At 38.3% G+C, this 27,475-nt stretch overlaps 2 protein-coding genes across 7 annotated transcripts in view; both read right to left on the minus strand.

Annotated features, from left to right (window-relative positions):
- Positions 1-18,501, minus strand: part of RAPGEF6 (Rap guanine nucleotide exchange factor 6) — a 201,739-nt gene extending 183,238 nt beyond the window's left edge. For all 5 annotated transcript variants that reach the window (XM_077768585.1, XM_077768584.1, XM_077768583.1 and 2 more), the window contains exon 1: positions 18,253-18,501. In XM_077768585.1, coding sequence (XP_077624711.1) covers positions 18,253-18,321 — 69 coding nt within the window. In that variant the 5' untranslated portion in view covers positions 18,322-18,501. The remainder of the gene's footprint in view (positions 1-18,252) is intronic.
- Positions 18,502-24,548: 6,047 nt separating this feature from the next.
- The window catches only part of FNIP1 (folliculin interacting protein 1), a 138,544-nt gene continuing 135,617 nt past the window's right edge, over positions 24,549-27,475 (minus strand). For both annotated transcript variants that reach the window (XM_077768589.1, XM_077768588.1), the window contains one exon: positions 24,549-27,372. In XM_077768589.1, coding sequence (XP_077624715.1) covers positions 27,294-27,372 — 79 coding nt within the window. In that variant the 3' untranslated portion in view covers positions 24,549-27,293. The remainder of the gene's footprint in view (positions 27,373-27,475) is intronic.

A 27,475-nucleotide genomic window follows, 5' to 3' on the forward strand; every position in this document is an offset into this window, starting at 1 on the left:
TACCAGTTACCTCTGAGACAAGCTTGAGGTATTATTACTAGGTTTGGTGTGCCCAAGATCAATAAAACCGAGAAAGTAAGTCAAAACAAACAAAAAAACCTGACAGAAACAGATTAGTCTCAGAAATTTCTTAGTAAAAATTTTAAATGGTAGATTCAAGGAAGTATTAATCGTTTACACAGTGTACACTTGAAAGCTGCTCTACTGAGACTGAAAGGGGGAAGCCATGACATTCCAGATCAGCAACACCAAAATGAGCCACCTGTCCTGTAACTAAAGCAACATACTGCAGAAATTAACCAGGGCTATGAGAAGAACAAATAACAGTTCTGGATTAGGGAATAAAATAATGGGTTCCACTTGGGCAAAAAAAATGATGATGAAGTGATGACTCAGTAGTTCATAAAACAGATCAACCATACCCTCCAAGCCAGTTACGTGGATGAACATGAGCAAGCTGAGGTGAGTGGTAACCCTGCCATCCTACAAGAAAGCAGCAGTCTTTTTACACTCTTCAAACAATTTGTGCCTAATGCATTCATTGTAGGTACATTCTATTGGTTTTCAATATCATTTTTAAATTATATATTAATTCCTGTTAGCAGCTCCAGATAAGGAATTAACGACCCTTTTAAGTACACACTTCTAATTAAGAAGTCATGCCTTCCTCAACCTTGTGCCAAGCAGTGTGCTGCTCCTAGAGTAACTTCATCTTTCAATTCTGCTGACGGCCATTCTACACATGCTTAGAAACCCAACCAAAACTTGGAAAACTCAAACTGAAAGGCTTAATATTTTTTTCTTTTTAATATTTGTTTATTTTTGAGAGAGTGAGAGAACATGAACAGGGGAGGAGCAGAGAGGGAGACACAGATTCCAAAGCAGGCTCCAGCTCTGAGCTATCAGCACAGAGCCCATCACAAGGCTCGAACCCACGAACCACGAGATCATGACCTGAGAAGAAGTTGGACGCTCAACCAACTTAGCCACCCAGGCACCCCTGACTGGAAGGCTTTTTATTTCTTCAACTCTACAAATAACAGATTTCTTATCTATGATATGCTTAATTCATCAAATACAACTTTCAATACAGCATCAATTATTGAAAACATTCATTAACCAAGATTTTTTTTTTTTTTAACTTATCTTTTTTACTTGAGAAAGCAAGTTCATCCCTGGAATTTTAACAATGACAAATCTCTCAGAGTGGATCCTAAGGGCAGTACAGATTCAAGATATATATATTTTGCAACTACAAGTCAATATAATAAAAACTTATGGTGAAGAATCCTCTACAAATTAATGTTAGGCTGAAGATAGTGTGGTTAAAAACCCGGGAATCTGGAGACAGCCTTGGATTCAAATTATGCCTCTATCAGTTAGTAATCACATAACCTTTATGTGATCATACAGGAATGATTAACTCTTTTTGAACATAAAGATGTTAAATGTGTAGCACAGAGATAATGACATGGTGAATAGTTAAGAAATGTTAGTACTATGCATTTATATATAGGTTTGGATCATAAAATTACAAAACAAAGATTAAATTACAGTCAGCATATTAAAGCTATTTTGAATGTTTCTGACAATAGTGCCAAGTTAACAAGACCATGCATTAAACAGAGAATTCTACTTCACTGTTTTTCTCATCCAAAGAAGTATAAGTATATTCTACAAAATGGCAACAAAGAGCTACATACACTTACCATACCTTGAGCCAAGTCCCTGGTGTCTAAACACCATTTCCTAACATTAAGAACCAGGGTTCCTTGGATAAGTGGCTGATTTCAGTACTGGAGCAAGGAAAGTACAAGCCCAGAACATCTTTTTGTGCCAGAAAGTTAGAGATTATTTAGAGACTAATGGAGTCATGTCAAAAGGACACAGTAGCAGACTTTGAAAGGACTCCCACTGGCTAAATGTGGGGTGATCTAATAATCAAACGGAATAAAGACAGTATTAATATACAAAAAGAATCCTTGAAATCATAGTGATTGTTTTTTGAAGGGAGGAGGTGGGGAAAGTTCTATATAGAATACTATAACTGTGGGAAAAATCTACAATTAGAAAATTATCACGTTGTAACAGCAAAGTAATAATTATTTAGGCAAAGATCATCAATGAATGCCAAAGCCACTGGGTCAAATACTGGCAAAAAAAACAAGATATCCACACATTCTCAAAGTATCACATCAAAGACTGCTTGTAACTTGCAGCACTGTACCTTCACAACCCAGAAATACAAGTAATCCAATTTAGCGTCTGCCCTAATAGAAACAACTCATAGTGTATCTTCTGATTAGACAATAAAAGATCATCATGGGGCACCTGGCTGGCTCAGTTAGAAGAGCATTTGACTTAATCTCAGGGTTCTGAGTTCAAGTCTCATGTTGGGTATAGAGATTACTTAATAAATAAACTTAAAAACTAAGTACAGAACATCACCCATATAATTTCTGAAGAAAGTAATTTCACCTAAATCTCATCATGAAAAACCAGATGAATTCAAATTGTGATACATTCTAGAACACAATTGGCCAGATTCTTCCAAAAATCATGTTTATAAAGAAAGAAAAAGGCAGGAGAATTGTTCTATATTTCAGAAGACTAAAGACAAATGTAATATACCTTAAGTGGATCCTATACTGAAAAATAAAACAAATTTAAGAGACGGCTTCAAGGTAAGATTAAGGATGAAGTGTCATCAGATCTGCAATTTACTTTTATCCCCTTAAGAATATTTTAATATTTTTTAGTTAATAAGATTTTATTTTTATTTATTTTTAATATAATTGTCAAGTTGGCTAACATACAGTGTATACAGTGTGCTCTTGGTTTTGGGGGTAGATTCCTGTGATTCATCGCTTACATACAACACCCACTGTTCATCCCAACAAGTGCCATCCTCAATGCTAATCACCCATTTTCCCCTCTGCCTCCCACCCCTTCCCCCACAACCCTCAGTCTGTTCTCTGTATTTAAGAGTCTCTTATAGTTTGCTTCCCTCCCTCTGTTTGTAACTTTTTTCCCCTTTCCCTCCCCAATGGTCTTCTGTTAAGTTTCTCAATTTCCACATGTGAGTAAAAACATATGGTATCTGTTTTTCTCTGACTGACTTATTTCACTTAGCATAATACCCCCCCCAGTTCCATCCACATTGCTGCAAACGGCAGGATTTCACTCATTCTAACTGCCAAGTAGTGTTCCATTGTATACATAAATCACATCTTTATCTATTCATTAGCTGATGAACATTTAGGCTCTTTCCATAATTCGTCTATTGTTGAAAGCGCCATTATAAACATTGGGGTACATGTGCCCGTATGAATCAACATTCCTGTGTTCTTTGGATAAATTCCTAGTAGTGCTATTGCTGGGTCGCAGGATAGTTCTATTTTTAATTTTTTGAGGAACCTCCACAGTTTTCCAGAGCAGCTGCACCAGTCTGCATTCCCACCAACAGTATAAGAGGGTTCTCATTTTTCCACATCATCGCCAGCATCTCCTGTTTCCTGACTTGTTAATTTTCACCACTCTTGACAGGTGTGACGTGGTATCGCAGAGTTTTAATTTGTATTTCCCTGATGATGAGTGATGTTGAGCATCATTTCATATGTCTTTCAGCCATGTGGATGTCTTCTTTGGAAAAGCATCTATTCAAGTCTTCTGCTCATTTGTTCACTGATTATTTTTAGGGTGTTGAGTTTGGTAAGTTCTTTACAGATCTTAAATACTCACCCTTTATTCCCATTCCCTCAGCCGCCTTTTAGTTTTGTTGATTGTTTCCTTTGCAGTGCAGAAGCTTTTTATCTTGATAAAGTCCCAATAGTTCATTTTTGCTTTTATTTCCCTTGCCTTTGGAGACCTGCTGAGTAAGAAATTGCTTCAGCTGAAGTCACAGAGGGTGTTGCCTGTTTTCTCCTCTAGGGTTTTGATGGTTTCATGTCTCACATTTTAGGTACTTAATCCATTTTGAGTTTATTTTTGTGTATGGTGTAAGAAAGTGGTTCAGTTTCATTCTTCTGCAAGTTGCTGCCCATTTGCTGAAGAGATGTCTTTTTTCCATTGGATACTCTTCCCCGCTTTGCAAAGATTAATCGGCCATACATGTGTGGGTCCAATTCCGAGTTCTCTATTCTATTCCACTGGTCTATGTGTCTGTTTTTGTGCCAATACCACACTGTCTTGATGATTACAGCTTTGTAGGAGAGGCTAAAATCTGGGATGGTGATGCCTCATGTTTTGGTTTTCTTCTTCAAAATTACTTTGGCTATTCGGGGTCTTTTGTGGTTCCATACAAATTCTAGGAGAGTCTGTTCTGGCTTTGAGATGAATGCTGGCGCAATTTTGATTGGGACTGCATTGAATGTGTAGATTACTTTGGGTAGTACTGACATTTTAACAATATTTGTTCTTTCAATCCAGGAGCATGGAATGTTTTTCCATTTCCTTGTGTCTTCTTCAATTCCCTTCATAAATTTTCTATCATTTTCGACATACAGATCTTTTACATCTTTGATTAGGTTTATTCCTAGGTATTTTATGATTCTTGGTGCAACTGTAAATGGGAATAATTTCTTGATTTCTCTTTCTGCTGCTTCATTATTGGTATATAGAAATGCAACCGATTTCTGTACACTGATTTTATATCCTGCGACTACTGAATTCATGTATCAGTTCTAGCGGCCTTTTGGTGAAGTCTTTCAGGTTTTCCATGTAGAGTATCATGTCATCTGCAAAAAGTCAGAGTGTGATTTCCTCTTTGCTAATCGGGATGTCTTTTATTTAATTTTCTTGCCAGACTGCAAATGCTAGGACTTCCAACATTATGTTAAACAACAGTGGTGAGAGTGGACATCCCTGTCATGTCCCTGATCTCAGATGGAAACTCTCAGTTTTTCCCCACTGAGGATGATATTAGCTGTGAGCTTTTCTTAAATGGCTTTTTTGATGTTAAGGTATGTTCCTTCTATCCCGATTTTCTTTTTTAAACAGTTTATTTTGGGGGGAGAGAGAGAGAGAATGTGCATGGGCGAGTAGGGGAGGCAGAGAGAAAAAAAGGGAGACAAAGAATCCCAAGTAGGCTCCGGGCTCTGAGCAGTCAGCACAGAGCACAATACAGGGCTTGACCTCAAGAACTGGGAGATCGTGACCTGAGCCAAAGTCAGATGCTTAACCAACTGCACTACCCAGTTGCCCATCTATCCCAACTTTCTTGAGGGTTTTTATTAAGAAAGGATGCTGTATTTTCTCAAATGCTTTTTCTGCATCTATTGACATGATCATATGGTTCTTATCCTTTCTCCTATTAATGTGATGATTTGCAAAACTGAACCAACCGTGCAGCTCAGGAATAAAACCCACCTGATCATGGAGATTCTCCAATTTACTTTCAAATGGCTTAGCAAAATAAAGTATATGCTAGAGAGATGGAGGTAAGATAAATATAGCAAATATCACTCTGAGTGAAGAATCTGTAATAAAGGATACTAAAAATAATGGGATCCTATTCTTCCCATGTTTCTGTAGTTTTGAATTTCTCAAAAAGAAAGATGGGGGTGGGCAACATATGACTGTGTCCTGCTTATTCAGAGAGTGACAGACATTTCTAGCTTTTCTTAGATTTCAAGTCTCATTTAATGATCTACATTCCTTTTTTTTCAATATCTTTTCCTGTGCATCCCCAATCATCACCATATGTTGACCTGTGTCCACGACACAATACTTCAGGAATGTTTTCTGGAAAAGCTTATCTCATTCACCAGTATATTTGAATTTAGTCTCATTATATGTTTGGGTATACATTTCTTTTGGTAGACTAAAACTTTTTGTTTGTAGATTAAAATACACTGCCTAGCTAATTATTTGAACATTAAATTTTATTAATAAAACTTTAACATTAAAAAATTATAGTCTGAAATGTTAATTTTTAGAGATGAAAATCCCAAAAGATATGCTTAAACATGAGAACTCCAGTAATTAATCTCTGAAATGATAATGCATCAAAAGATCAAGCACCTAATTACTTCTAAATTCAAACTTTAGGCTAAAGTTTTTTTGATCCCACTGTGTATTACAAAATCACCCAAGATATGCTAATTCCAAGTTTCACATGCACTTTTCAATCCTTATTTCTACCCACATTTGTTTTATAGAATTTGCTGACACATTCATCATTCATTCACTCCTCCCACCTAAAACTCTTTTCCTCCAGGCCCTTCCAAAATATGGCTCTCTGTGGGTTCTTGTCCTACTGGAAAGCACTTAGTAACAATCACAAGCACAGAATGTGAAATTAGAAAGCCTAGACTTGAATCCTGACTCTGTGGTTTCCTAGCTGTGTGACTTTAGACAAGTTATTCTGTGACTCCATTTTCTCATATGTAAAATGTGGATAACACCTTGTTTCAGAGTGTTTTGGGAAGGATGAAAGATGTATAAAGGTTGTTGTTGTTGTTGTTTTAAACAGTAACAGGCATCCAGTAAGTACCCTAGCATATAAATCTTAGCCATTCTTATTACTATTATTGCCTTTCTGCTCCAGGTGCTCCTGAGTCTCCATCACAGGCTTTGCCTTCTTTCCCTATTCCCTTAAATGTTTATAAATGTTCCCATCACTGTGACATCCACCCTTTCTTCCCTAGAGACTCTCTACCATCAGTAATACCCTCCACATCCACAGTTGCAACTACTGTAGGTAAACTAATGATGCCCGTATTTGTATTTATAGCCTAGAGCTCTCTAGTAAAACTTAACAAACTATACATTCTAGAATATATGAACACTTTCACCTGGGAGGTCCAACAGCATTTCAAGTGTAATAAATGTAAAGCTAAACTCATTACTTATACTCCTGGCTGGGTCTTCTTCCTAGGTTCCCTGATTTACATAATGCTTTCTTCTTCAGTGGCTCTAGCCAGAAATCTATTAATTCTATTTCATAAATATCTCTGTTCACCATCCCATCTGGAGCAATTTAGAGATTTATTATTTTTCACTGGCTAACAAAAAATAGCCTTCTTCCATCTAAAGTCTGACCCCTTGTAACCCATTCTTCATAGTCCTGTCAGAGTTACCTTTGTAAAAAGCATATAGAAACTCCTTAACAAAGAGAAAGTAGTTCTTCATGAGATCTGGATCCTGCCCATGCCTCCAGCCTCATCTCTTGTACGACCTGCCCAGGCAACTTGCACGTTCGTGTGAAGCTCATCTTGGGGCCTTGACAAATGTTGTTCCCTTTTCAGGAAACACAAACTGTCCCTTCTTCACCTAACATTTACATATTATAATCTATACTCAAGGCAGGATTCCCTTTTTGAAAACAAGTAAGACACCTGCCAACCCTTTACTTCTCCCTCCCAAGAGTCCTCCTATTAACTCGAGTGCCTCATTTTACAGCTATACAGTAGTTAACAAGGTATTTTAATTGTCTGTGTATTTGCCTAGCTCCTCCCCAAATGAATGAACTTTAATCTTTTATCCATGGCACTTAAAAATAGTACTTAAAAAACATTTACCACACAAACATCCATTAGGCACTCTTCCTTAAGATGTATTCAACTCGGCCTCAGTCAGTTAAGGCTCCTAAATACTCAAAACTCCAGATAGCACCTGTGACACAAACTCTTCTGTAAAAAACCTACTGTGATGAAGCCTTTTATTATTAGCTGAAAGCTCTTAAAAAGTCAAAATTGGGGGTGCCTGGTGGCTCAGTCAGTTAACCGTTCAACTCAGGCTATGAACTCATGGTTCATGAGTTCAAGCCCTTCTTTGGGCTCTGTGCTGACAGCTCAGAGCCTAGAGCCTGCTTTGGCTTCTGTCTCTCTCCCTCTCTCTCTGCCCCTTCCCTACTCACACTTTTTGTCTCTCTCGTCTCTCAAAAATAACCATCAAAGAAAAAAGAAAATCTAAATTGAATACCTTTTCAAAACTACCTTTTGAAAACAAAAATATAAGTTAGATGGAGCACCTGGGTGGCTCAGTCGGTTAAGCATCCGACTTCAGCTCAGGTCATGATCTCACAGTTCATGGGTTGGAGCCCCGCGTCGAGCTCTGTGCTGACAGCTAGCTCAGAGCCTGTGAGACTCGGATTCTGTGTCTCCCTCTCTCTCTGACCCTCCCCTGCTCACACTGTCTCTCTCTCAGAAATAAATAAAAAACATTAAAAAATTAAAAAATGTATATTTAAGTTAGAAAACAGAATGGTATAAGAAATGGTGTAAGAAATCACCAATACAGACATCAATCACACCTGTTTTCATCCTACATGAAACTTGAGAATTCTGAACTTCCAGTACATTGATATCTTCCATTGAATTGATACAGCACCTTAAAGTACTGCATACATCACAGGCAAGATATAACAAGAACAATTTAATCAGGAAATTATTAGACATCTGGACAGTGACCAACAAAAGTTCAAAGTTTAAAATATGGCCTAAATTTCACTGTTCTGAGAAGTGGGGTGCTACTGAACTGAGGAAGTCACTCAAGAATCATGTGACCTTGAGCAAGACATTTTACCTCTCAGGAGCTCAGTTCCTGTTCTCTGTATGCAACTCATTTCATTAGCTCTTGACCTATTTCTAGGAGTGCTATACTATATACATTCACAAATACATGCTGGCAGTGCTACTTTAGTTTTGTACTAAGTGCCCTATCTAATGAACCCCACTATCTCTGTCACATGACAAACCGTAAAGCCCTCCAGCTGCCAAAGCTTTAGTTTATGGCAAAGTAGTAGAGAGTGTCTAGTAGTGGAAAACATCAAACAGGGGCTGCTCAGGCGTCCATAATCTCGTGTTCTTAATTAGCTGGCTCATTCACTTTTTATTGACAGCAAGACTTCAGTTTAAAGAGGCTGGTCCAGGTGCACCTGGGTGGCTCAGTCGGTTGAGTTTTCGACTTCGGCTAAGGTCATGATCTTGCAGTCTGTGAATTTGAGCCCCGTGTCAGGCTCTAGGAGCCTGGAGCCTGGAGCCTGCTTCGGATTCTGTGCCCCTCTCTCGCTTTCTCTGACCTCCCCCCACCCCCTTGCTCTGTCTCTCCTCTCAAAATAAACAAACTTTAATAAATAAATAGGCTAGTCTAAGGTAAAGCCAAATAATAACTACAATGTTACAGAGCTCAGCCCCTCCAACACTTCCAAAGAACAGGACTTTGTCACACAGACAAGCTCATCAGGCCTAGATGCTCCTTGCTGCAGAATTCTCATGGCGAAGTCCTCAGTCTCTCCGAAACAAAATTTTTGGTGTCTAAACTGAATAGCTAGGTGGGAATCTAGGTGGGAATCTCCAATACACCTAAAATGAGGCGATCAGAAGAGATGTTGTCTAATAAAAGCCCCATCCAGATCTCTATGCCCTTTCTATCCAGTTCAATTTACAAACGAAGGCCAAAGGGCCCCACAAGCATAAATAAATTCTTTTACTGTCCAAAAAACCCTCTGAATGTGCATCTGCTGTAGAAAAGCACAAGAGAATCTTTGTTCTGCCACCCTCAGGGATGTGCACAGTGACTCACTCAAAAATGCCTCCAAGTACAATGGTGCACTTACGCCAATTTAGAAAAAACCTCTACAAGTCTACACTTAAAGATCATTATTCTAAATCCTAAAATGGATAACTATAAGAATACTCAATTTTGTCTTCTTACATTCCTACCTCCCTCTTTAAATTTCCTAAAAATCGTTGTTGTTTTTTAAGTGTGAAATTTTTCCTCAGGAAAAGTTTTAAAATCATCTGGTTAAATCCTATGAGAAATTAAAACTGAAATTTCTCTGAAGTTTTTTGTTCGTGTGTTGTGTTTCTTTTAAAACCAAACAAAAAAGGAGTTTCTTCCATCTGTACTGTTTGTGATGAACTGCCAGGTAAAACACATGTCTTCATGGCAACTGTACTTTATTGAAATGTTAATTAGAGATTAATAGCATATTTTTTGCCATTTTGGCCAAATTTCACCAGTCTTTTAATCTCAGTACTTCAAATATTAGACCAAAAGAAACCTCCACTAGAAGAAGAGGGGGAAAGTATTTTTCACATTCCGTTTCTTTTCTTTCTTTCTTTTTTTTTTTTTTAAGTTTATCTGAGATAGAGCATACACATGAGCAGGGAAGAGGAAGAGAAAGAGGGAGAAAGAATCCCAAAATCCCAAGCAGGCTCCGCTCCATCCTGTTAGCACAAAGCCCAATCAATGGCAGCTCAAGCTCACAAACCTGGAGATCGTGACCTGAGCTGAAACCAAGTGTCAGACACTTAACCAACTAAGCCACCCAAGCACCTCACATTCCTTTTCTTTTTAAAGTCATTTACAAATATCTGGATACCTACTATGTACCAAGTATTGCATAGGAGGCAGTGGAACACAAGGATATATGGTCTTCAAGGAGCTGATAGCCCAACCAGAGAGACAAACATGTAAGTAATCATAACACAGTAATTACTGTGGTGGAGGAAGGTGTCAAATATCCTGGGAACAGTGAAGAGTGGAAAAGTGAGGAAACTGAACTTGCCAAGCCAGAGGATGGCTTTCCACTCAGAGGGAATGGCAAGCTAGTATGTATATCTACCATTTATTGAATATTTATTACGACAGGCACTTCGCTAAACACTTTACATATATTATCTCATTTAGGGCACACAAAAACCCCAAAATTATATTCAGGGTTCTCTAAGTTAGGTAACTTGCCCAGAGTCACTCAAAGTCTCAGTGCTGGAGTCCACATCTGAAACAGGCTTGTCCAAATGCAAAATTCCAGGGCTATGAATACTACACCAGTTTCCCATCTTGTATGAAGCAAAGACACAGGAGAATATGACACAATCAACAATGCTTCTCACCGCTATCTATATATCACAACTATTTTAAGAAGCTGTCTGTAAGTACTAATGCTTAAGACTCCATTCCTCAAGGTTCTAATTCAAGAAAATAATGACAGGCATAGGCATAAAAAAAACAACAAAAACCTAAGTTGAGAAATATATATAGCCTAAGTTGAGAAGTACAGTGTTATGATATTTTTAAGTAGTTAAAATGCCTATGTTTGGGATGGGGGATGATAAGGCTGGATAGAGTGCCAGGCAAAAGGTCACAGAGGACTATCTCTTTACACATATTCACAAACAGTACTTGCTGCCTTCACTTTCTTGGGTCTTAACTTCAACCCACTGCAATCAGGATCTTTATTCATTAGTCTTGAAACCATTCTGATAGACAAAATCCAAAGAATTTATCAGTCCTCACTTTTCTTGAACTCTCTACAGTATGTGACATTAGTGATAAGGGATTTCTGTCTGAAATGCCCTCCTATGGCAGCACTCTTCTGTTCTCCTACTTCTTTAACAATTTCTTTTCAGTCTTGCAGTTTTCTCCTCCGTGTCTCATCCCTTTAACAGTAGAGCACCTAAACGGGCTGTCCTATTCTCATTTTGCTTTTCACCCTGGTCATTCCTACCAGTCTTATGATTTCACCTATAATCAACATGCTGTAGACTCTCATATCAACTCAGATCCACGGCCTGGTTTGATCTCAAGTTTGATCTGAAGCTCCAAATTCTTACTAGCATTCCTATTCTGTATCCCTTGCACAGAATCTCAAATTCCTTCCAAAACTGAATCTCTTCCTACCTGAATTCTGCTCCTTAATAATGCACTCTTAAACACACAGTTACCCATATCAAGAATCTAAAAGTTATCTAGATTCTGCTTTACTCTTGCACCCAGTCCAAACCTGTTCCCAAAAAACTAAAGACAGGAAGATTTTGCCAGACTTAACCTGGTGCTATTAGAGAGGCTTGAGAGGAACCTAAGGGCAGGGTGTATCTTGGCCTTTAAACCCAACTTCTGGGGCTGAGAAACACCTATCTCAAGAGTAGGTCTGAACAGAGTAAGGCAGAACATTCAAAAGGGTAACCAAAAGGAGGAATTAAGATATAAAGGAGAGGCTGGTTAAGATCAAAGAAATCACCAAGAGAGGAGGTTCAAAATTCAGTGCAGAAGTATACCACAAAAAAAACAAGGTAGCTTCACAGTCCTCTTGGTTGCTGGAAAGCAGGCAGAACAAATTTACGGCAAAAGATGTCAGAACCGTGCTTTCCTCTTGGAAAGGGTACTGACTGCAAGGGGCAAAGGGGGAGTTTCTGGAGTGGTGGTATTATCCTTGATTTCAATGATACCTAAACATCTATGTAAAAATTAAGCTGGCAATATACTTGGGGGATATGGACTTTACATGTATTAGGGTCAATCTCAAACTTTCAAAAAAAAAAAAAAAAAGCCAGTGACCACTTTGGGCCAATTCTACCTCCTCACTATCTAATTTATATCATATGCTACTGTCATATCTCACACATGAACCACTTCATTTGTTTCCTATAACCAGGAACCTATCTCCTGGTTTCCCTGTTATCCTGGTATAACCATAAAAAGTCCTTTCTTTCATTCAGAAAAGTATGCTGGTTTGGACAAAATGTTTTATGTTCACCCTACCTTAGTTACAGCACCCACCTTCCTCCCAAGGACATCTTCTACAATACCCAGAGTAATCTTTGTAAAGCTTATCTTCGGGCTCTAAAGCCTCCAATGTTTCTCCTTTATTCAAGTTCAAATCCTTGAAATAATCCAACCCATGTAGTATATCCAGCTTCAACTCTTAACATCCAGCACCATGTACCACCACTCACAACCAATATGCAATGTTTTGCAACCTTTATTCCTTATCACATCCCTCCCAAAGAACATTTTTAGACACTTTTTTCCTAGATGCTGCCCCACCCCAAATCAAATACTAAGGAATGAAATTCTGTCAGGGAGAACTGAGTTTTGGAAGGCTACAAGCCATAGTGAGGTCTAAGATTTTTTTCACTATTCCCCTAAAAAATAATTTTTGTCCCTTTGGGAATGATACCACCCCAACCAGGAATGCACGCTAAAAGGGTGGCTTCTGGGGCGCCTGGGTGGCTTAGTCGGTTAAGCGTCCGACTTTCGCTTGGGTCATGATCTTGCGGTTTGCGGGTTTGAGCCCCGCGTCGGGCTCTGTGCTGACTGCCAGCTCAGAGCCTGGAGCCTGTTTCAGTCTGTGACTCCCTCTCTCTGGCCCTCCCCTGCTCACGCTCGCTCTCTCTCTCTCTCTTAGAAATAAATAAAAATATTTAAAAAAAAAAAATAAAAATAAAAGGGTGGCTTCTTATTCTATCCATATACTTTGCCTTTGCTGTTGTTCCTCTCTGCCTGGAATGACCTTCCTTCTGGATACCATACTGCCAACTATTCACAGTGTTTAAGATTCAGTTAACTGCTCCTCAGAGCTCTTCCACTTGCAGTCCAAAGTATCCTATCCATACCTCTGTCACCAAAACCTTAATATTTTACTAATGTTTTCATGATTTTCTCCTAAGTTATTGAAAAATAGGGACAATTTCTTTCTACAACCTTGGCTTTTAGTATTTTGTCTGTCATACTTATTAAATGAAAGGATAAATTAGTTATTACCTAGTTGAGATAACCATAGAACTCAGTTTACCTCAGACAGTCCCTCTTTAAAGTATTATTCTAACATAAATATTAATAACACCTCAAAATAACGTGGATAACTTATACTGCTAATTTACCTAGGCAGTGGGTAATTCTGAACAAGAGTGAAACACGATCAGATGTAAGCATTAAAAAGAACACTGTAGGGGTACCTGGGTGGCTCAGTCAGTTGAGCATCCAACTCTTGATTTTGACTCAGGTCATGGTCTCATGGGTGGTGGGACTGAGCTCCAGTGGTGACAAATCAGAGCCTGCTTGTGATTCTCTTTCTCTCTCCCTCTGCCCTTCCCCTGCTCGTGGGCATGCTCTCTCTCTCTCTCAAAATAAACAAACATAAATTTTAAAAAAATTTTAAAAACAACACTGTAGCTGTAATATAATAAAAAATGACTCAAACAAAATAGTCAGAGGTAAAATTAAACGAGGGCCTGCAATAGGGTAATAGAAGGGGCAGGGTGGGGAGGAGGGTAGATATTCAGAACATAAAAGTAACAAGGCTTAATGGCCAGCTGGATACAGAGAGGAAGATTAACAGGGGAATCAAAAGTGAAAACATGAATTTCTAAACTGAGCAACTGGAGCAGTCACCAACAGAACATTAAAAAGCAATGATGAGTTTTCAATTTAGGACTAGTGATTCAAGAACCTGGAGGACAATTTAGTAGTTAAATATATGGATCCGAAGCACACAAAAGGGTAAGATGGACCAAGTTATCAGCCTATAAATATTAACTGAAGCCAAGCTGCTGAATGGCTTCCCAGGAGATACAAAATCAGCAGTTCTAATTGACAGAAACTAGTATGTATTTAATATGATTTAATATTTAACGTGAAGACCACACAAAATTAATTCGAAATTTTGTTTTAACACATTTACTCATTATTTAGTACATACAAAGCATGATATTAAACACTAATGGAATAAAACCAATAAAACCCTAAGAGAGTTAAGGAGCTCACTCTGAGGTAAAAAGAAACGTTACAGACAAAAAATGATATTGCATATGGACTGAGTTGAGGAAGAGCTGAATTCAAGGCCTTAATTTTGACTATAGTACCTTTAACTTTGGTTTAAGGACTCAAAATGAGTGCCTTAACAGCTTTCATTGATTTAGAGCACTAAGCTTTGCAGAGTACTCAAATCTAAAATTTTCCTTTAAAAAAAAAAAGTCTTTGTGAAGTGGAAATCAGAGAACTAGCTCAGAAAAGGCAATGTACTGTGCAGCTGGATCTACAAAATAGGAGAAATAGCCAGAAAAGTAAAAACTGTTAAACACAGCTCTAAGTGGAATACTTTTAAAACACATTTCCACGTTCAATGTCTGGCTCACTAAGATTAAGATGATAGTTACATATAAGGACAACAGATGGTACAAAATAAAGGGACTACTAGCTTGTCCCAGACACACAGTAGACTGATTAATTACACAATGCAAACATCTGACAAGATTACAAGGCAGTGATTCTTATCTATTTGCATATTTTTTCATAATGCTTTGCACCCACTAGGGATTCACGAAAAAATAACTTGAATGAATTTTATCCCCTTCTATTATACACTCTACTGGTTTGGCGTTTCTTCTCCTGCACTGTTTGCTCCCACTCATTCTCTTTTGCGGTTTCTGCTCTTCTCCCCTGATCCTGTAGTAATCAAGTGTACCATGTGGGACTGTCTTCGGTCCTCTTCTATTCTCTGTGTACACTCACCACCTTGGTAATTTCATCTAGTCTCATGACTTTAAATAACGTCTAAAGTTAATGACTATAAAATTTCTATCCACAGCCCAAACCTCTCTAGAAAAAACACATTTGTATATGTAACTCCTTACTCAACATTTCTAATAGACTTTCAAACTTGTAATGTTCAAAAATGAATTCCTGATCTTCCCTCCCCAAACCCACTCCTCCTGCAGCTTTCCCCACTCCTCTTTGATGGTAACTCCAACACTCCAGTTTTCAGGCCAAAGACCTCGCAATCTTGCTTGATTCTACTTTTCCTCAAAGCACAATGCTTATTCATTAGCAAATCCTACTGGCTAAACCTTCAAAGTTCTTTCCATAATTGGTTACTTCTTACCTCCTGTATTACTATCACTTACTCTGAGTTACAATCAGCTCTTCCTAACTTTAACATGATACTTTCCCACTGATGTGCCTGCTTCTTTGAACGCTCGCTCGCATACAGTCTTTTCTCAACCCAGCAAGCAACCCAGGGAGCTAGGGGGTGATTTTTAAAAAGTTAAGTAGTATAATATCACTGCTCCAAAATTCTCTGGCAGCCCCCTGTATCACACAAAATAAGAGTTAAGGAATTTCCAAGGACTTACAGAGTCCTTAATGATATACTCCCTCCTACACCACTATTATTGCCTCTCTGACTTCATCTCTTATAATTCTCACCCTTGTTCACTCTCCTCCAGTCACTAAGAGCATCTTGGTATTCCTTGAATGCACCAGACATACTCTCATCTTAGGAGCACAATCACTATTCCTTCTACTTAGAAATCTCTTTCACCATTTATCTCCAGGGCTAATTCCATCACATGCATCAAGCCTTAAATCAAAATTCATCTTCTCAAAAATCACAACACTGACATCTTATTTAAATTGCAACCCAGCACTTGCTTGCAACCCCCTTATTCTTTTTTAAATGAGCAATTATCACATAATACAAATTTAAGAATTCACTAAGAGAATAAAGATCTCCTGAGAAAAGAATTGGTGCTAATTTCGAGTTATCAAAAATAAAACATCACTTGGATTCAGGTTACCACTTCTCTACTCACACTTTTGTACTACAAATTCTAGGCTCACTCAAAAGCACTACCAATGAATCAAGCAGTTAACATGTTTTGCTGCTAAATGTCAGGGCTCTAGACTGTATCGTGGGCAGTTGGTCAGCATTCCCTGGTGCAATGCTGCTGTTCTAGTAAAACAAGATAAAGTAATTAATGTGGCACACACTGGTCAACATAATTTTGTGAATAGTTCAGAAAATTTCCTAAGGCTCAAAAATAGGCCATTCAAACTAGCTAAGTTTGCTGTTAAAGAGAAGCAGGGATGCCTGGGTGTCCTGGGCATCTGACTTCAGTTCAGGTCATGATCTCATGGTTCTTAACTCTGAACCCTGCATCGGGCTCTCTGCTGTTAGCACATAGCCTGCTTTGAATCCTCTGTCCACCTCTCTCTGCCCCTCCCCCACTTATTCTTTCTCTCTCTCTCAAATAAATAAAAACTTAAAGAGAGAAATAGGATTTTCCCAGTAAGTGTGAATTTATCATAAATTATATTTAAAGGTAGAGAGGTGCCTGGGTGGTTCAGTCAGTTAAGCGTCAGGCTCCCGATTTCAGCTAAGGTCATGATCTCATGGTTAGTGAGTTGGAGTCTCACTCAGACTTTGTGCTGTCAGTGCAGAGCCTGCTTGGGACTCTCTCTCCCTCTTTCTCTCTGTCCCTACTCCAAATGTGCTCTCTAAAAATAAATAAATAAAATTTAAAAATAAATAAAAACAAATAACATAAAGAACTATTTTTTTAAAAAGCAAAAAAGTAAAACTTACATTATGCATTGCAAACCGTGCGAAATAGTTTCTAATTATATAAAAACTACAGCAAATTCACCTGTGAAGGTGAACACTTTCAATTAGCTCACAACGACTTCAGGAATCATCATGGAGAAACTAAAACACATGGGATTATAAATGTAGGTCTCAAAATGAGAACTCTGGAAAGCAGCAGAATATGTCTTGTTTCCATGCAAAGATCGGGATCCCCAAAAACAAAGTCTGACTTATCACAACTACAGTTACAGCCTGACTAATGTCATGTCACAAAAGGTCAGCCCGAAGTTACTGAAACCCACTATGCAAAGCACTATAAATCTGAAAACAATAAATCTGAAAACACCTCCACGGTGACTTAGTAAGAATTAATCAAAGCACTTAATTTCATTTATTGAACTTCTATCCAAAAAAATCCAACAATCCATTCACACTGTTGTCAGTTTTTGCTTCGAGTTAGGAAACATACCATTTAATATAGAAATTTTTTCAAATCAAGGAAAACCTCCCCCCACCCCAATTTAAGTATACTATAAGGTGTGGAAAGTTAAAAGTTTCTGACACCAGCCTAAAAAAAAACAGCCTTCAGGTAAAATGAAAATCATTTAAGCGGATGCCACTGATACTAACCCAATACACCAAATTTTGGCTCCAAGCACAAAATACCGTAAAATTTCCCGCTGACAGTCTGAGAAAGTACCACAAAAACAGATCTTTAAATACGCATCATCCACTACCAGAATTTATCATTTGACTGCAGTTTTAAACTGATTTTGAAAACTTTCTTTTCTAGACAGTAAGTTCTTAGTAACTTGACTATTCACTTACAACGTCTACTTGGTTTTTCAGTCTATCTACCCAGGGGCACTCTCATTCCAAGACGCACATTCTGCCCTGAGAAAATACAACTTTGTAATGGTGACTTCTTATCGAAAACACTAGGAAGTCACCGGCAAAGACGAGTGTACAAGGAAGGCGGCATCTCAAGCAAGAAAGGCGGTCATCTCCTCCGCGAGAAGGGCCTGGGTGACCGCGGGGGGTACGCAAAGAACAGATACACTGGCAGCAGGTGCGAGGATCTGGCAAGGGGACAGTCGCCGCAGGTTTCGGACCGACAAGGGGATGTTGTCCGTTGTACAGCCAGGGTCCGCCAACCTTACCTCGGGGGTCCGCTCCGGAGGCTTCTTCTTCAGCGCCTGCCTAGCACCGGGGTCCACGGGCGAGTTCATGGCCGCTACCCCGGCCCCCGTGCTCCCCAGGCTGTCCTTAGCAGCCCACGAAACAGCACATTCACCTTAGGTAAGGGGGTCTGCACCCTCCACCCCCGAGGTAGAGAACTCCGGACTGCTCCGGGGTCAGTGCTCAAGCAAACAAGCCTTCGCAACGCCCGCCCAGGGCCTCAGCCCACGCGCGACTGGCCAGAGGGAAGCCCGCACGGGGGCGGAAGGAGGGGGATTGCGCATGCGCAACACGGGCGAGCACGCAAACGGGCGCCCAAGGGCGTGTCTCCGTGGTGACGTAAAAACTGGGGTGGTGCAGTTAGGACTCTAACGACTCTTCGTGAGATTTGAGGAAGCGTCGCGAGATCTCACCTAAACGGGTCACAGGATCCGCCGCGGATTTGCGGTTTCGGCTGTTTCAACTTCCGGTACAGAGGCCGGAAAGGCGCTATGACGGACTAAGCAGAAGTAGCCTGTTGGGGCGGAACGGTGGGGTAATTGTCCTAGGTATAGGGTTCCGTGTGTGCACCAAATACGGAACCTCAGGGCGTGGCCCAGGCTCCGGCCACAGTCCAGTTCTGCAACTCCGACGCCCCTCCCTCGAACAAAGTGCGGACTTCGCTGCTACCGTTTAGCGAACAAGGAAGTCTTTCCATCTCTTCCTTACGTTTAATAAAACGATTCTCTTGTGGAAGGAGGCTTCCAGGAAGTACACGCCCAGTCTTTTACAGACGTGCTGAGATCAGGACAGAAATCAAAGCCTTCAGGCCTTGAGCAGAGGTTGGCAGAGGTGGCAGGCGCTGATGGCGCAGCCTGCTCTGGATTAGCGGGGGGTTCAGGTCTGTACTGCATTCACATAACCAGTGCCTAGGGCAGCCCTGTCTCGGCTCAGCCCTTTCCTCAGGCGGGGAGGGTTTAGGGTCGTCCGGCCTCGAGTCACCAATTTTGCACTACATTATACGTGCTGGCCTGTTTCCCGACAGCGCGAATAAAACAGATTTCCGTTTATAAACTACTGGCCCCTTGGGTAAGAAAAACAGACCACTCTTCATAATAGCCAGGCACGTGTAGATGTTTTCAGTGAGACCACTGATCGAATTCCAGACACCCTCGTTCCAAGACAGTATTTTTCACCGTATATTTTTGGCGCACACATGGGCCGCACTGGTCTCAAAATGCCTTATTTTGTAGTCCTCATAGGCTTAATCCTTTTTACTGAATTCAAAGCCTTTTGAGGTCTACACCACATCTACGTCCATCTTAGTATTTCTCACAGCAGTTAGCACAGTTTACTAACAGTGATCTATGATTACGATGTTATTTACTCTTAATGACGTGGTAATTAAAATTGTATTTTAGAACAACAAAAAAATAATTCAACGAAAAGGAAATAATTGAGGACGCAACGTTTACCATTTCTGGGACTTGCTAATGATGTTAATAATAGTTTTGTTTTCCGTTGGTCGTTGGGCTTACCCAAACTTGAAGTTTACAACATAATATTAGCACATTTCTTTTTTGAGTATAGGTCAAAAACCTTACCAGGGAAGTTGTGGCTCAGCCATCCTGGTGATAAAGTAGTTGTAGAGAGCACAAGGAACTGCAGTGACCCATTTTCGACATTTTTTGTGTGTATAAACACCCTCTCAAAAGTCTGCCTAGGATCATACAGGTTGCTTAGCCCTTGAAGGATCAGTTTCTAGGGCCACGTAAGTATTTTGAAACACAGAAGTGGAATTAAAGCATGACGACCATGAGCTTGGACTTTAGGTGCAAACACCTGAATGGGTGTCTTTAATACACCATTTCTACTTGAATCACTTGGGGAAGTCATTTAATGTCTCTGAACTTCATTCCCTTATCTGTAAAATGAGACTAGTAAAGTATCCCATTGCTTTGGGATTCTCAAGATTACATGAGATAATTCATGTGAAGTACTCGGGCTGTTGCCTGCATAATGCAAGGACAAGCACTCTTTATTACTTCTATTTCTATTACTTCACGTCTGAAAAGTGATTTCTCTAAAGCAGAAATTCGAGTTTGAAGAACTCGCAAAGTTTTTTTTTTTTTTATGTTTTATTTATTTCTAGGAGAGAGAGAGAGAGAGAGACAGCGTGAGCAGGGGAGGGTCAGAGAGAGAGGGAGTCACAGACTCTGAAACAGGCTCCAGGCTCTGAGCTGGCAGTGAGCACAGAGCCCGACGCGGGGCTCGAACCCACGAACCGCGAGATCATGACCTAGGCGAAAGTCGGACGCTTAACCGACTAAGCCACCCAGGCGCCCCCCGCAAAGTTTTTTTAATGCCTATTTTTTTCATTAATAACTTTCAGAAACATATTAAGGTATTCATGAAGATGTGGAGCAAGAACTCTCACAGAGAGTGTAAATTGGGAAACTGCTTTGGCCAAAAAAAGAAAAAAAAATGTAGTAAAGAAACACACCCATTGGCAACAAGTCCAACCCTCGATCTATGTCCAGAAGAATACCCGTGTACACCAGAAAAGATGAACAAAAATGTTCATTGTTCATATTAACCCAAAATTAACCACATGTCCATTAATATAGAATGAGTATATTATGGTATATGTATGCAGTACAACTGCATTGTACATGGATGAGTCACCAGCAAAGTGTTGAGAGGAAAAAAAGCAAACCACAAAATATCAAGTAGAATTATACACACAAGGATCAAATACAAGCTAAACTGAATTACATCACATAGGGATGCATAGACATAAAATTATAAAGAAAAAGGGAGACAATGTTCACAAAAGTCAGGTTGGTAATTAGAAAAATGATGAGAAGATTATGATCAGCATTGGACACATGGAGGAAGAGAATTCTAGGTTACGAAATATTATTTACTTCTTGACCTAAATGATGGTTACATTAGTGTATATTAATTTTTCTGTATATAATACTTCATGAGAAAAATGAATATATACAAAAATAACTTACTTTTAAGCTTTACTATAAGACAGCAACAGTAAACACAATATATTAATGTTCATGGTAGTTATACAAATCAAAACTTAAGCACTTTTTTTTTTTTTTAAGTTTATTTGAGACAGACTGTGTGTGTGTGTGTGTGTGCACGGTACCGGGAAGCAGACAGAGATGGAGAGAGACGGAATCCTAAGTAGGCTCCTGACTGCCAGCACAGAACCCCATGAACTGTGAGATCAAGACCCAAGCCCAGTCAGGTGCATAACTGAATGAACCACCCAGGCAACCAGGCACCCAAGTAAATTTTCAAAATCTATCTTGTCCTAACCATCTTTTATGCTCTGGTATGCTGAAAAAAGTGAATTGACAGTGAAAACTCTACTAGCTACTTTCAGAGAAAAGGTAACCTCTGGGATGGGATTCACCAGTACAACCTGGTATCTGAAAAGAACCATAATGGTTCGTTATGCAAACGGTTTACTAAATCCTAGGAGAAACAAAACATGGTTAAATCTTAAAAAGAAAAAAATGGCTTAACTCTTACCCTACCTTATTTTTCTCCTTTATACTTATTACAACTTGGTACCATATTTTCATCTATCTCTTCCACCAGTGACAAGTATGTAAACTCCAAGAGAACACAGAAGGTTTGTGTTATTTACTGGCATATCACTGGCACCCAGACTTGTGCCTAACACATAAGTAGTGCTCAATTAGTATTGGTCGAATGAATAAATGGAACTACCTAAGGACTAAGCAATTAAGAGGGGATTTTGCTGTAAAAAAAGATAGGCACTTGATTGCTCTCCAGTGGCAAAGAAAGTTCTGGCTAAGCAAATGTTTTATGCAAAACTAAATCCTAATTAGGCAGACAGACTCATAATGGCTATCTTTCCAAACTAATAGCAAACCAACAAAAACATGCGAGTAAAGAGGACTGTTTTTAATAGCACCTGGAATGAAGTAAAGAATTGAGATCTGGCATATGCTGGGAGATTGAGTGAAAAGAAGAACATTTTCTGGCCCAAATCTTTAAGTAAGGCCAATTATGATTATTAAAACAGGATCTGAGGGTGAGGTCTAGGAATTCGTATTTCTCAAAAGCTACCTAGGTATTTCTAACATGTGACCAGGTTTGAAAACTACTTGAAACTAACTCAGGTTCTGGACTAATCTGACCCAACTTAATTCCAGACTTTTCACACAGTAAAGGATACTGACCTGTAAGTGCTGGACTAAATAAATGTGTGACACAAAAGTGGCATCATAAGTTTCTTGAGAAAATAACATCTTCCTTATACTTCCACATTTCAACAATGTTATTCCCCTAGAGACTATTTAGGTCACATTGCCTTTACCAAGAATCTGAATTTGAGCAATGAGGTGAATACATAGACCTATTTTTGGACTGCCCTTGTTAAAACAGTCACTTGGAAAACAAGGAAGCTTAAGCCTCTTCAACTTAATCCTCTCCTTAGAGTAAATACAGGTTTTTCTGTTGAAGGTCTAATCAGTGTTAACCCAGAGATGCAATCTGATGAAGGGATAGATCTAGGCTCAGACTTTCAGGAGAAAGTCCCTTTTAAAAGAAGTAGAAGGGACCAAGTCTCAGGAGGTAGCATATGCTTTAAGATCACTAAAGTTCTCCTGACAAATAATGAGTGGATATTTCACATATTATTTAAAAACATCTTTTGGGTTGCTTATAGTTTTTTGGGGGGTGGGGAGGGAGTCTCAAATGTTAAACTTAAAACAAATATGACCAAGTCCATGGTCTGCACTCCAAAGCAAAGATAAGAAGCTCTACACACTCCAACCTCTGCCTTTTTATCTAAGTCCTTCCTACTCAAAACTACAATTCCCCAGCTCCCGTTGCACCTTCGACTGAGTTTGGTCCCAGGTGCCATCCCACTCCTACATTCTACATTGGCAAAAACAAAAAAATACCAGATAATCTTTTACAGTACATCTGTCACCACATAGTAGTTGGAAACCATTCTGGTCTGAGAAATAAAACAAACCCTCAAAGGAAAGACTATGATCTCAGATTAAATTGTGTGTTTTCAGATTCTTATCACTAAAATCATTCCTCTATGCTTCTCAGAAATGTTACAAGATATCATTTATATGCAGGAATAGCACAAATAAACACAGGTACCAATTATAAACTTTTAAAATATCTGATGAATATTACCCAAATACTTGACACTTCCTCTCTGCTTTAAAATAGTGCACTTGGGGGCACCCTGGGTGGCTCAGTCAGTTAAGAGTCCAACTTCGGGTCAGGTCATGACCACATGGTTCGTGGGTTCAAGCCCCATGTCGGGCTCTGTGCTGACAAATAGCTCAGAGCCTGAAGCTTGCTTCAGATTCTGTGTCTCCCTCTCTCTCTGACCCTACCCTGCTCATGCTGTCTTTCTCAGAAATAAATAAAACATTTACAACAATTTAAAAAATAAAATAAAATTCTGCACTTATCCTCTTTGGTCAAATTTAAGAGTCATATATATAAAGTGATATGAAGACAGATCTAACCCTATTTCCTGGCATAACTCTGCCCAAATCGACCAGCTTGAGTAAGATAAGGTAGCATCTCAACAGCTTACTCAGGGCTGAATCACTGCTGCAAAGCAGGCACTCTGGATTGATGGAAGAGCTTACTTACCGTATAATGCAGATGAAAATGACAGACTTGCTCAGAGACACATGCAAAATCAGTGAAAAAAACAGTTTTAGAATCCAAACCAACTGGCCAATTTTTTTTAATTATAAAGTCAATAGTATTGAATACATGTTCTTAATAGCTTTACATGGAGTTTTCTAGGTCTTAAATGATGTTTAGTTTGTCTTCAAAGAAGTTAAAAAGATTTTCTATTTGTCATCATGTAACATTATATCAGTATATTTTTTGTGACTATGTTTTCATTTACAAGAACATACGTTAAATTCTCCCCATAAGAGCTGGGGGGCCATACAAGGGAAACTGGACAGAATACCTAGTAACAGCAGCAGCTAAGAATTATTGAGCACTTGGGGTGTGCCATGCATTGAGATCAATTTCTGATGTACACTATTTCACTTGATCTTAGAAAGTACATTCCTTAGAAACCTTAGAAAGTAGATTCTACTAAATACCAATAAAGAAATTTAGGATTAAAGAAGGATATAATGAACATGGTCATATATGTAGAAGTGCCACACTTGTGAAAAGAATCCAAGTGAGCTGACCCAAGAGTCCATGATGTTACATGTACCTTATCAACACACAAAAGAAAAACTAACATCGTCCATCAAATTGACGTGTATTTATTGCACAAATTTCCCCTAGAACTGGGAGGTTATTATAATACAGGTGTACATTTGAGAAATGTATACAGAACAAGGAACAAGTATGTACATTTTACATATCCCACCATCTAAATAACTTAAGAGAAAGCAGAACAAGCTCATAAGACATCCACCAGAAATAGGCATTGTGTAAAATCTTTTTTTTTAAAGTGATCATCCCCAGTGTATGCCAATTGCAACAAAATGAAGTCTGTGCTAGTATGTTTATTGCACTTAACATTTTCAAACTCAGAATTAAGACTTATTAATAAAAGCCAAAAATATTTTAAATCAAACCAATTAGTCTATATACAAGGAAAATTTAGTTTTAAATCTATCATGTAAAAAGATCCCTTTTTCATTTCCTGTTCCAACAAACAGGTTTTTTTAAATTCCCTATTGCAACAAACAGGGTTTTAAAATATGTAACACCTAACTGTCTGTACCATAAGAAGTTAAAAAAATTATTTTCAACAGGCCAAAACTCATTTCACATTCATCATAATGATCACACTTTAAAGAAGTAGCAGCTCATTCCTTGGGCTTTGTGTAAGGAAAAACATGACTATGATGAAGGCAGTAGAAATTATAGAAGGTTAGGAATTATAAAACTCAGGAATCCTATAAGGATTAATGATTCTATTAAGAAGCTATAGGTTCTTCCTTCTGAGCAAAGCTTAGTTTTAAAAGGAACAGTAGTAGCATGGGCCATCCATTTATTGAAGACTGGATTTCCTAAATGACAATTAGAGATTTCAAACTGGGCCGTGAATAGTTTGATGATTAATCAAAAAAAGGAAACAAGCAAAACCAGACATTATCTACCTGCTACATATCATTCTGAACTGCAATAAAAAAAATAATGTACAGTGGCCCAGATATAAATCTGTCTATATTCTGAATTCTGCCAAACAAATTGACTCATAGAATCCCAAACAATAAAAGAGGGAAGAATTTCAATGATTAATGGAATAAGAGAATTAAGCAAAAGAAAACAGATCTATAAATACCCTTTGGCAGCAGGTCATCCATGGGAGACTCAGGTACTAACTGGGACCAGGAGACAGGACACAGGGGCAAGAGTGATTGCAGGCACAACAATTTCAGGTTTACACTCCATTAAAATAACCATATCTTTTCTATTAGAGATTTCTTGAATACATAAAGAACAAGGCAAAATGTGACCCAACACTATTATAAATTCAAGGCCAAAGACTAAACAAACCACAGAAATCTTCCTTAATTACTGAAAATTCAAACAGCAAGAATGAATGTATTATACAGTAGTTGTATTTAGTAAGAGAATAAGCAAGTAGTTTCTTTAAGCTAATCAATTAACTAGGATGAAAATAGTCCATGAAAGCAGAAACCAATTTCACTTTTAGCATTAAAAGTATCTTAGATCAGGTAAGTAAAGAATAAACTATAATGTAGTATTCAAGTAAACTGAGGTAGTAGAGCATAAATGAAAACTTTATCTACCCATCTTTCTATTTACATTACTTACAAGAGTTTGGTTCCATTAATTAGCCTTTCTCATAAGCAACATTCTACAATATATACAAAAAAAGTAACAACTGGAAAGTGAAAATATTTCAAAAAAATTAGATTTTGCAAGGGACGGACTATTAGAGGAAAGAAAGTAATTTTAAGAGTTAACAAGCTCTATTAGTATAAACTGATTATTATGAAGCTGTGAATATTATGAAATACTCAGTTCCTATGGTTTCAAGAAGGGCTGATACTGAAAGCAAAGGCCTTGGCTACCTGAGCACTTTTAAAGAAAATAGTATTATTTTTCCCAATGCTTTGGTGCAACCTTTAATCCTAATTTTTATTTATTAAATTAGATGCAAATATGTAAATATTAACATTTATAAGAATTAGCTTATTCTTACAAACAAAACAAATGGTATAAAGTAGTATTTTTATTTTGGGAAACTACATTCCTCAGCCTTAAAAAAAGATTGGCATTAGTTATATTTTAGGGTGTGTGAAACAAAAAGTTCACCAGAAAGTAACATTTCAACACTATTTACAACTGATACTAGTTGAAAATATTATTTTTAAAAAGACATGTTTACCAATCAATCTTGTATTTCTACTTGTTTTTTTTAAAAAATAGATACATATGTACACTTGGATGGATAACATACACACATTTACACTCATTGTTCTGGATTATTATAATTAACAGGCTGTTTAAAATAGTTTGAGAAATACCCTAAAATTAGCTATTTTGAATTGAAAAACAAAAGAACAAATAATCAAGCTTTTATAGATGTACATACCTTAGAAATAAGGAGTTAAAATTAGTTAAATGACTATTTCTAAGTCATTTAATTGTGAGATATACATTGCTATTTATGAGTGTGGCAACAAAGGAGTGATCATATGAAATTCCTTGATGTTATTATTCATTTTGTAGAAATCTCTATCCTTTGGCTTTTTCAAATGCTTTCCCTAAATATTATTTATGCTGTTTTAGTTTCACTTGGTTAAAAATATACCACCACCCAAAAGTCCAGCCGAAATGAAAAAGCAACCCAATGATCACACAGTATGTACTGCAATGCAGGATACCCAGGCATTTGACTCATTTAGATGGAATTCTAACAGTGAAAAAAATGCCATAAAATGCATTTTGTATCTGCTTCCTTAGTTTCTATTTAACTTTCTACCAAAGTTAATTTCTAACAACCTTTATGTTAAAGGAGTATCTGAGCAACATATGGAGAGTGAGTGCTTGCTACAGCAGCCAGAAGAGGAAGATCACTGGATTCAATCCTGAAACGAAGAAAAAAAAATTTTTTTGAGTTTAGGCTTTCTGTACCCAGGACATGTGTAAGTGCTATGTGTAGTCACTATATGTCGGGGTTAAGAGCCTAGG

This window comes from Crocuta crocuta, unplaced genomic scaffold, assembly GCF_008692635.1.
Source record: "Crocuta crocuta isolate KB4526 unplaced genomic scaffold, BGI_CrCroc_1.0 scaffold64, whole genome shotgun sequence".
Lineage (NCBI taxonomy): Eukaryota > Metazoa > Chordata > Mammalia > Carnivora > Hyaenidae > Crocuta > Crocuta crocuta.